The sequence below is a fragment of the Belonocnema kinseyi genome, chromosome 9 (genome assembly GCF_010883055.1).
Source record: "Belonocnema kinseyi isolate 2016_QV_RU_SX_M_011 chromosome 9, B_treatae_v1, whole genome shotgun sequence".
Lineage (NCBI taxonomy): Eukaryota > Metazoa > Arthropoda > Insecta > Hymenoptera > Cynipidae > Belonocnema > Belonocnema kinseyi.
This window is the reverse complement of record NC_046665.1, coordinates 131305566-131317591: the sequence shown is the minus strand read 5'-3', so window position 1 is coordinate 131317591 and position 12026 is coordinate 131305566. Positions and strand designations below refer to the sequence as shown.

Below are 12026 nucleotides of genomic sequence, written 5' to 3'. Positions count from 1 at the left end.
CTCCTACCTCAGAAGGACTAAAATTTGGAATATAACATTTTTTAAATATAGCACTTTGTAATTTAAAAATATAATATTAAAAATCTTCGAATTATGACGATTTGAATAATATCTTACTTAGCTTACAAGATGAAAATTACAAAACAAATGTTCAAGTTTATGTGAAATTTCATGGCCAATTTTTCAGTATACGTTACACGGGAAAATTAAAAATTCCGCGCCAGCTACCTGTGTAAAGTTCCCCCACTACGCGACTTCCCCTCATTCAACCGAACTGCTACCGCCGAGCCTGGTCAGCGGGACTCCTCTTTATCTAATAATGAAAACTAAAATGCGGAAGATAGCATTTCTTACATTTAGCGACTCCAGCGATATGTTGTTTAAGTTAAAAATTTAATAATGAATGTTCAGGTTTATTTTAAGTTTCATAGAAAATTTTTCAGTAATTTCAATGCCTTAGTAATCATGTCCTTAGTCTCAGTAATCGTGATTCCAATTATCTTGCTTTTCATTTAGTTGGAATTAATATAATTTGTATTTATTATTATTAAATTCTTGAAATTAATTAATGAAATATTAAAAATAAATATATAATTAAATATTACTTTGAACGCATTTTTTAAATAATGTATTTAAATCATAATTAAGTTTTAGGATTATTGAAACTGTCAAAATTACTGTGACATTTATATTAATGGTTTTTTAATTTTTAATAATTTTAGTATTAGGAAATAAAAATTTAGTCACTTATTTCTAATTATAAATAAATAAAAGAAATTGTGATCTCACAATTCTTATTAGATATTTTAGATAAAAAATTAACAATTTATTTTACATTATAAATGATATAATACTATTTAGGAAATAAGATGTAGTGTTTTCTAAGGAAAATAAATTATGCTAGAGGTAATTAATTGAGCAATCACATTTCATGAGTTCCACACAGGGTAAGTTCCTTACTTCCATTTTTCCTGACAGAAGTGTACACCATATCCTTCTGCATGGTATTTTTTCCTATCTTTTGTCCTATCGAACAATTTCCAACATTTTTAAAACCATTTTTCATTTATAAAATTTCAAGTAGGTAATTGTTTTCTTGAAAGAAGTATACATTTGTTAGTGAAAATTAAAACCAATTTTATAAACATTTGGTTTCCTATTTACTTGCTGTTAAAATATTCGTAACAAATTAATTTTATTCGATTTGAAGAGCATAAAAATATTTTCAAAATTATCCTTCCTGAGGCCCATCTCAACTTATATTTTACGATATATTAATTTGTTAATTAAGGGTAACTAAACTCGTAATATGGAAGGGAAAAAAATTCAAAAAGAATTTTTCTGAAATTCGAAATTCAAAAATGGTTAAATGAAGGGGATCAGATTTTTTAAAAATGTTTGATTAGATTGTTGATTTCGGTTAAGAGATACGTAAAGAATGCATAGATTTCCATTTAAAGAGCATAAAAATATCTTTAAAGTGACACCTTCTAAAAACCTCTGTGACTATTAGTTTATGATCAATTAATTTGTTAATTACGAATAGTGTCTGATTGTATTAAAACAAAATTTACTGTAATATAAATTTTGCAAAAATTTACTTTTTGAACAAAAACGTTTACATTTTTAAACTTATAATCATATTTTTTTTAATGTCTAAAAAACTGTTTTCTTGTATTGAGTTTTTACACTTTTGGGATTTCGAAATTCAGGAAAAATATTTTTGAATACTTTAAACCTTGAACGGTAATGATTTATAAAATGAAATCTGATCAGTGTATTTTTGATAATAATGAAGATTAATTAAAAGGCAGGTTTCTCTCAAAACATGCTCCTCTAAATTAACAAATTAATTTCTGGTAAACTGATAGTCGCAGAAAATTCTAGTATCAATCATTATAAAGGGATTTTTATACCCTACAAATCAGGTCTCATCAATTTATTTCCTATCTCTTTGCCAGATTACTTTTACCTGATTGCCCAAAATCGGATTCTAAAGCCTCCCTCCTGTCTGCTAGAAAATAAAGTTTATGTAATTTATTTTTTTGTTTCAGCTGACATTTACGATGAGGTGGAGGAAGTGCTAAAGAAGCTGCAATTAAAAAGCAAATGTCTTGGTGGTGGAAGAATTAACCACGATGCGGAAAATAAAACTATAAAAGTTTATGGATACTCGCAGGTAATTTTCACATTTTGACAGTTTCGTAGCGCCATGTTATCAACTCTTTAATTTTTTCGAGTTTCCGTCTTTCCATCTGCACGTCGTACTTTTTTAAAAGTAGGGAAAGTGTGGGGAAATAAGAGGTTAAAAAGTAGTTATTTTGAGGAGAAATGAGAAAAGTGGAATTAGGTGAAGTGGGAGTAATCTGAGGAAATTGAAGAGAAAAAAATAAAATAAAAAATGGAGATGAAGTCCGAAAAATGAGGAGAATATATGGGAGGGGACTTAAGGGAAAATAAGGGTTGTGAAGGTGCAGATAGTGAGTGTAATTGAGGATAAATGAGGAGAGATGATGTGGGGGGGGGGGGGGGGGGGGGGGGGGCGTACAGTATAGAAAATAAGAGGAATCAGAGAGGAGGAACAAAGGGAAGTAAGTGGAGGTAAAGTAGGAGAAGTAAAGCGAAATGATGGGAGGGGTATTGAGAAAGCAGCAGTAGGAAAGAGGAAGTAGTAGTAGTAGTAATGGTGGGAAGGGAATGTAATTGAATTAAGGGAAATGAGAGGATATTAGGGGTGAGAAACGTAGGGAAACTAGTAGAGTAGATATAAGAGGAAATGAGGAGAGGGGTAGTTAGAGGAAATGAGGGGTGAGTAATTAGGTGAGGGAAAGTAGAGGGAATCAGCCAAAATTAGGGAGAAAAAGTGAGGAGAAATAAAGATTGGGGAAGTGGGGGAGAGGAGGTATGCAGAATAGAGAAAGTTATTGAAGGGAAATTAGGGGAGGGGGAATTAGGAGAACAGAATTAGGGAAAATAGAGAATATAGGGAAATTTAGGAGGAGTAGTAGAGGCAGTGTGGTGAGAAGACCTAGGTGAAGTTAGAAATAATGAGGTAAGAGACAGTAAAAGAAATTCTGGAGTGCAAACAGAGAAAAAAGAATAGAGGGGTAGTAGGACATGTGAGGGGAAATAAGGGAAGTGAAAGTAGTTGACGTCGAGATAATAATGGGAAATTAAGGAGACAAAAAGAAAAGAAAAAATGGAGGGGAAGTCCGAGAACTGGGGGAAGTAAAGCGAAAAGAAGTAAAGCGAAATAAGGGGAGGGGTATTGGGAAAGCAGCAGTAGGAAAGACGAAGTAATAGTAAGTAGGAGATCTTAGAGTGCAGTAGTGAGGGAAACTGAGGAAGGGAGGGCAGTAGTAGTGACGGGAAATGGGGGAAGAGGAAGTATGTGAATAAAGGCAAATGCAGAGAAATCGAGGAGGAGAAACGAAGGTAAACAAACAGAGTCGAAGTGAGAGGAAATGAGAGTAGCATTGAAAAAAAAATGAGGGTTGGGTAGTTAATTGAGAATGAGTAGAGAAAATTAACAAAAATTAGGGAGGGAAAGTGAGGAGAAATGGGGGTTGGGGAAGTAGGGGTGAGGAAGTACGGAGAATAAGAGGAAGTTAGGTAGAAAAAATTAGGACAGGGAAAATTAGAGGAAGGAAATCAGGGAGTGGATGAGAATAAAGCGAAATTGAGAAGGTGTATTAGAGGAAGTGTGGTTAGAGGACCTGGGTGAAGTAAGAGATAATGAGGTAAAGGAAGTTAAAGGAAATTAGGGATAAGAAACGAAGAGAAAATAATAGAGGGGAAAGTAGATAAACTAGGTAGTGTAGATCAAATTTGGTAGTAGAAAGGAAGGGAAAAAAGTGAAGAGGAATTAAAAGAAGTGGAGGTGGATAGTGGCAATGAGTGGAGAGGAATTATTTGAAGTAGGAGAAATTAGGGAAAACTGGGAAGGAGAAATTGAGAGAAATAAGTGTAGTATAAATAAGGGACAATAAGAGAGGGGAAGTGAGTGGAAATTAGGGGAGGTTGATAAGGTAAGGGGAAGTAGGGGAGACGAAGTGAAGAGAATAAGAGGAAGTTTGGGGGAAATTGGGGAAGGGTACTGGGGCAGTGTGGTAAGAAGAACTGGGGGGAGTAAGAGATAAACATTCGAGGAAAAGTAGAGGAAATTAGGGACGGTATGTAGGAGAAGTAGAGTGTTACTTGGGGAAGCAAGGAGTGATGTAAGATGAGCAGGAAGGAGTTTTGGATGACGGGGTGAAGAATGGAGAGATAAGGAATATGGGGTGACTAGGAAAGAGAACGTTTTTTTCTTGTGCTTCTGGTTGTTTTTTAAGTTTGTTTTTTGTTATTGATTTTCCAAACATTTTCGAATCATTCCTATTCTCTTGGGAACAGATATTCAATCTTTAATATATGAAATATTTTGGCAAAAAAAAGCGTATATGAATTTTTTTTTATGACCCAGTTTTCAATCACAGCCTTGATGAGCTGGTGCTGAAAATTAGTTTGTGAGAGCGTCACTCCTAACCATGCATGTTTTATCTTTAGAGTGCCACGTTCATAATCAATTAAAACTAATTGGGACATTTAATTATATCAAAATTATGTGTCGAATCATGTGTTTTAATTAATAAATGTTCTCGACAGGAAAAGTTAGTCTAAAATGGTATTTTACTAAAAGGGGAGAATTTCCTTTCATCTTTGGAACATAAAAGTAAAGTAGCTAAACTATCTTTTTTTTGAGAACAGTTTTATTTACTTGAAAAAAATTAGAAAAAGGAATTAAATATCTTAAACCATCACCTAGAAAGATTATTTTAGATATTTAAATTAGCTTCCCGGTTTCAATAAAGTCTTTAGGGTCGGATTTACTCTGCGCAAATAAAAACTTTTTATTGTCTACTCTTTTTTTTACGATTTCTGAATTTGGGAATGCAATTTATGTTGATTGCCTAAACGTGAAAAAAATTGTAAAACTAAATGAGTTGAAAAGTTGAGAATATTTATGTCAATAAACGACAAAAATTAGTAGCACGTAGTCGTTATGGAAAAATGTATTTCAGATTTTTGCGACCACTAAGTATAATCGAAAACTTTTGCTTATAACAATTTGTTTATAAAAATAAAAACATTTCTGTCCGAATCGAAAAAGTTGTTTTTCTAAAAATCAAGTTTTATGCATTTTTGGTCCATTTCTTCAGTGAAATGAATAATCCAAGTAAAACTGTTTGAAAATAATTTTAATTTTTACTTTGTTGTTAATTAAAATACACGCACAGGTTTGAAAACTTTTAGGGTTTCAGTGTTTCATTAGAATCCGGTTAATATTGCCAATTGTTGAAATCAGGTTTTAAATAGAATCATAATATCCATTTTAATTTGATAGCTACTCCACTTAACTATTCTAATTTAAAATCCATTTCCCGTTGAAGCGAAATACAATTGTCTGCAAATCAATTTGTAATTTAATCAAACGGATCGATGCAGTAAATGTCAGAATCTAAGTTTCCATCTAATATGAGGAACATTCATTTATCAATTTTTGAAATAACTTTCAATTTTTTATATCACAATTATATTTTTGTACAATATTTTTAAGTTGTTTTTTCAGAAAAATTAAAAAATTTAATTATTGTGGTTCAAAAAAGTGTTTATTTTTTAATGTTTCCCAAGAATGTTTCCTAGATATTTAAGAAAGCAAATTTAGAGTATGAAAAATTTTAATATGCAGACAAATGTTCAAGAAAGAAATATCTTTCAGTCAAAAATAAAAAAGCTGTTATTAAAAATTCAGAATCTTCCATTCAAAAAGACGAGCTCACTTTGAAAGAGATCAATTTTCCACCAAATAATTGATCAATTTTAAATCAATTTTTAACGAAATACACGCATTTTTAAAGAGAAATTAATTTTCTACCCAAAAAAACTCGAATTTTCAACTAAAGGTTATTTTTCAATTAATATTTCCAGTTGAAAAAAATTATTTTTTAACACAACAAAAAATTATTTACCAAAATCATTCAATTTTTAACAAAATGGTTGAATTTTCTACCAAGAAGAGTAGGATTTTTTTACTAAAAAGTCGAATTTTCAACTAAATAAATAATTAATTAATTTTATACCATAAAATATGAATTTGTAACGAAACAGTTGACTTATTAACTAAAAATATGAATTTTTAACAAAATACATGAATTTCCAGAGAAAAAAGTTATTTTAAACACAAAAATATCAAATTTTAACTAAAACGTTATTTTTCATAAAATAGTTCAATTTTAATTGAAAAATTATTTCCTTACTCAAAAAATACATTTTTACAAGAATACATCAATTTTGACAAAAAAGTCGAATTTTCAGCCAAGAAGATAATTTGTTACCATAAGAAACGTGTTTTGAACTAAATAGTTGAATTTTCAAGGTAAAAGAATAAATTATCAAACAAAAATGGAATAGTTAAATTTTCATTTAATGACATAATATTTATTTTAAAAAACGAATCTTTTACAAATAGTTGAATTTGCAACCCCAAATGTTAAATTGCAACAAAAAAGTTTATTTTCAACTGAATAGTTGAATTTTTAGTTTAAAAAATTTATTTTTTGCATAAAAAAGGGAATCAAAAGTGTCAACAAACTTCTTAAATTTTCAAGACAAAAGAAAGAAATTTCCACTAAACGATTGAATTTTTTTACTGTCAATATGAATATTAATCAAAACAGTTAATTTTCAGTCAAACAATTGAATTCTCATAGTAGAAAAAATGTAACAGTTGATATCTTATTTAAGAAAATAATTTAATTACAAGTAAAAAAAAAAGAAACTTAAACAGAATAACTTTCAACTAGAAGAATTGCATTTTTACTAGAAAAGACTCATTTTCAAGAAATTTTTCAAATAATTAAATTTTTATTCAGAAAAAAAATCTCGATTTATAAGTAATTCTGCTACGAAGGAGTATAGTTTTTTTTTACCAAATAGTTGAATTTTCAACCAACTTATGCATTTTAAAGGCAAAGAAATGAATTTTTGATCAAGTAAATTTTACTTTCAACCAACTCTTGAAATTTTCAATCTATAAATATTAATTTTTAACAAAAGATGTCTCCCATGGATACATGCATGAGCTTTTGGTTTTTTTTTCTCAATGAAAACAATAAAAATGAAAAATATAAATAAAGTGAAATTCTTTTCTTGACTCCCAACATAACAAAATTTTTGTTTGGAACACCAAAAAAGCCTTTTTTTAACTGCTAAACAAAATAAACTCTTTTGGGGACCATAACGAAAAAATAAAGCCTTTTTAGAACAGCAGAAAAAATCTTTTTTAACCAAAAGAGAAAATAAAGCCTTTTCTGGACCATCAGCAAAAAAACATTTTTTGGATTAACAAAAAAATCGTGCCTTTTTTGGACCACTCGCAAAAAAAACGTTTTTTGGACCAATAAAAATAAAACCTTTTTTTACCAATAGGAAAAATAAACTCGTTTTTAGACCACTAAATACATTTTTTTGGACCACCAAAATAAAAAAGGCCTTTTTTGGACCACCAGAAAAATAGCCTTTTCTGAACCATCAGCAAAGAAACCGTTTTTCGGCCACATGAAAAAATAAAGCCTTTTCCTTTACCACCGGAAAAAAAACTTTTTTTAAACCACAAAATATAATGAATTCCTTTTTGGATTACCAAAAAAATCATGCCTTTTTTAGACCACCAGCAAAAAAAAAACCTTTTTTGGCACACAAAAAATATAACCTTTTTTAGTCCACTAAATAATGTATTTGGGACCACCAAAATAAAAACTCCTTTATTGGATCACCAGAAAAAATAAAGCCTTTTCTGGATCATCATAAAAGAAGCCTTTCTTGTGCCACAAAAAAAATAAAGCCTTTTTTTCACTACTAAAAAACCTTTTTTTAGACCACCAAATAAAATAAAGTCTTTTTTGGATTACCGAAAAGTTATGCCTTTTTTGGAACACCAGCAAAGGAAAAACCTTTGTACCCACAAAAAAAGAAAACCTTTTTTTTTACTACTAGAAAATATAAACTCTGTTTTAGAGCACTAAATAAAATCTTTGGATCACCAAAATAAAAATTCCTTTTTTCGACCACCAGCAAAAAAGTAACCTTTTTTGCCCGAATATAAATAAAACCTGTTTTTATCACTAGAAAAAATTAATCCTTTTTTAGACCACTAAATAAAGTCTTTTGTACCACCAAAATGAAAATGCCTTTTTTGGACCATCAACAAAGAAGCCGTTTTTTGTGCTATAAAAAAATAAAGCCTTTTCTTTTACCACCAGAAAAAAAACCTTTTTTCGACTGCAAAATAAAATAAAGTGTTTTTCGATTACCAAAAAATCATGCCTTTTTTGGACCACCAGCAAAAAAGTAACCTTTTTTGCCCGCATAAAAATAAAATCTTTTTTACCACTAGAAAAAATAAATCCTTTTTTAGACCAGAAAATAAAGTCTTTTGGAGCAAGAAAATGAAAATACCTTTTTTGGACCGCCAGAAAAAAAAGCTTTTTCTGGACTATCAGCAAAGAAGCTTTTTGGGACCACAAAAAAACAAAGCCTTTTCTTTCACCACCAGAAAAAAAAATCTTTTTTTAGACTAGAAAAATCATGCCTTTTTGGACCATAAGAAAAAAAACTTTTTTTGCCCGTAAAAAAATAAAACATTTTTTTTACCACTAGAAAAAATAAACCCTTTTTTAGACCACAAAATAAAGTCTTTTGTACCACCATAATGAAAATGTCTTTTTTTGACCACCAGCAAAAATAAATCTTTTTCTGGACTATCAGCAAAGAAGCCGTTTTTGAGCTACAAGAAAAAATAAAGCCTTTTCTTTTACCACCAGAAAAAAGCTCTTTTTAGACTGAAAAATAAAATAAAGTATTTTTTGGATTACCAAAAAATCATGCCTTTTTTGGACCACCAGCAAAAAAGTAACCTTTTTTGCCCGCATAAAAATAAAATCTTTTTTTACCACTAGAAAAAATAAATCCTTTTTTAGACCAGAAAATAAAGTCTTTTGGAGCAACAAAATGAAAATACCTTTTTTGGACCGCCAGAAAAAAAAGCTTTTTCTGGACTATCAGCAAAGAAGCTTTTTGGGACCACAAAAAAACAAAGCCTTTTCTTTCACCACCCGAAAAAAAAACTTTTTTTAGACCACAAAATGAAATAAAGTCTTTTTTTGATTACTAGAAAAATCATGCCTTTTTTGGACCACCAGAAAAAAAACTTTTTTTGCCCGTAAAAAAATAAAACATTTTTTTTACCAATAGAAAAAATAAACCCTTTTTTAGACCAGAAAATAAAGTCTTTTGTACCACTAAAATGAAAATGTCTTTTTGGAGCACCAGAAAAAATAAATTTTTTCTGGATAATCAGCAAAGAAGCCGTTTTTGGGCTAGAAAAAAAATAAAGCCTTTTCTTTTACCACCAAGAAAAAAACTTTTTTCAGACTGAAAAGTAAAATAAAGTATTTTTTGGACCACCAGCAAAAAACTAACCTTTTTTGCCCGCATAAAAATCAAATCTTTTTTTACCACTAGAAAAAATAATTCCTTTTTAGACCAGAAAATAAAGTCTTTTGGAGCAACAAAATGAAAATACCTTTTTTGGACCGCCAGAAAAAAAGCTCTTTCTGGACTATGAGCAAAGAAGCTTTTTGGGACCACAAAAAAACAAAGCCTTTTCTTTCACCACCATAAAAAAAGCTTTTTTTAGACTGAAAAATAAAATAAAGTATTTTTTGGATTACCAAAAAATCATGCACTTTTTGGATCACCCTAATATATAAACTTCTTTTTTAATTCCAGGGATTCGGAAAAGCTGACCATAAAGTTTCTGTTAATCTGATCAAGAAAAAGTATCCAGACTATGAAATTACTTGGTCAGATGAAGGATATTAAAAGCTGCGGAGAAAAATCAATTCTGAATTACTTGGAAATGTTAATAATACGTTTTTTGTAATTGCACTTTAAAAATGTGGAAATAAAATTGATTACATTTGCAAAAATGGAATATACTTGTTTCTTAATTTTTTATTATAAATGTGTTCTGTTTTTTATTTCTTGTGATAAAAAAAATTCGAATCAACTGTTATATTTTGTTCGGTTTTTCGATTTGAAATTTCAAAAAAAATCATACTCTAAAAAAATTATGGCAACTTTTTTGTATGTTCGGTTTTTGCTAGTGAGCGTGTATCTTGTTTTCATTTTAAAAAATCTCGTGAAGTTTCAAAGGTTAAAAAATTGCAAAAAATTCAAAAATTCCTAAATAACAAAAAAATATTATTTTCCGAAAAAATAAAATGGTAAATTGATTTCTATCTCTATATTGAGCCCAATTATTTTATTTTTAAGTTTTTTGTTTTTTAGATTTTTATTTTTCTATAATTATATTAATTAAGCAACTATTCAATCTCAATAATTTTAGTAAAATAATTATGTTATCGACAATAAACTTTTAAATCTAATGAAAATTTTTATCGAGAGGTCAGCACATTCCAGTTCTTAGCTCGATGACTAATTTTTGAACTAATTCTGAACTCTGCTTATCCGTTCAGTCTCATCATTTACGGGTATTTTATACCCATCTGATTTCTACTTTACCGCCATTTATTTGGACGATAAAAATTTCACAGGGAATGAGATATCGATCTGAAATTTTTTTTAATACACATTTACGAAAATTTTCAAAAACTATTTATTTGTTATAATTTTCTGAGCACTCATATTTTTCCTGAAATTAGATTTTCAATTAGTTTCAAAAGCTCAGTAGACATCCTCTAAAGAAAAATATATTTTTTTAAGACAAAGTGCGGTATAGAAATAAATAAAACAATATTTTTATGTAACACAGCAATGCTTTTTTAATATTATTTTATTCACACAAATATTGAAATATTTAAAAGGAAAAAAGTGTTAGCGTTTTTAAAGAATTTTCAAAAGATATTTAGGACTTTTAGAAGTTTGAAAGAAATAATTAATAATCGATCAATTTTCGGAAATGCTTCGAAAGTTTATGATATTTTTAATCTGTAAACTTGAGTATACTTAATTTTGTTTCAATCCTTAAAAATTTAAATAATTATCTCAAGTTACGCTAAGTTTCGAAAAAATTAAAATAAATGTACGTACAATTTTGAAAATTGGATTCAGATACTCATTTCATACTATAAACATTTCAGAAACTATATAATTGTAATAGAGATAGGTTAAATATAAATAAGCATTTATTATAAATTAGAAGACTCATAAGCAATGTGCAATTAATTTATGTGGCTCAATAAAGGAACATTATATTGTATTTTTCTAAAAATTTTAATGATTATTAATAAGCTTTTAAAATATTCTATAAAAAATAAAAATATATGTGTATCTTCCGATCATTTCAAAATTAGAGTATTCAGATACTCACTTCATAACATAACAATAATTTACACAAATGACATAATTGAAAAAGAAGTCTTTTTAATATCAATAAACTTTTGTTGCACAAATTATAACCAACATTTAATTATATAACCTTCAATTATATAATCGATTGAATTCTTTGATTTAAAAAAAAAATTAAAATTAAATCTTTATTTACCTTAATTTCGTGAAAAAAATTATTCAACTAACAATTAATTGATCTGTTCATAAATCTTAACATAAAAGCATTACACAATCATTTTTATCATATAAAACATTCAAATAACTATTATATACCTCGTATATATATTTTTTAATTAGAACTTTTATTTTTGAAAATTTTATTTAATTATAAACTTTTAAACTAAATTTAGAAGATCAAAGTTTTAAGTAGAATCATTTGATAATTAACAAGTTCACAAAACAAAAAGCTCAAAACAATTATTTTTATTGAAACATTAAAATAATTTTTACATTATATTCTCCTTTAAATTTTGAAACAACATTTCTATACTTCTGATTTATTAAGAACCAGCCCCCTGGGACTCTGAGTTGAAAATGTACAATGTGTTGACGGTGGCTGAGTGGTGGCGAATTCT

The 12026-nt window shown here is 28.6% G+C and overlaps 1 protein-coding gene across 1 annotated transcript; it reads left to right on the top strand.

Moving 5' to 3' along the window:
* The first annotated feature begins 931 nt into the window (after window positions 1-931).
* LOC117180752 (sex-regulated protein janus-A-like) lies at window positions 932-10030 on the top strand. The gene is made up of 3 exons (XM_033373242.1): window positions 932-947; window positions 2055-2179; window positions 9829-10030. Exons 1-3 carry the CDS (start codon window positions 932-934, stop codon window positions 9919-9921), a joined length of 234 nt encoding a protein of 77 aa, XP_033229133.1. The 3' UTR covers window positions 9922-10030.
* Window positions 10031-12026: the final 1996 nt, after the last annotated feature.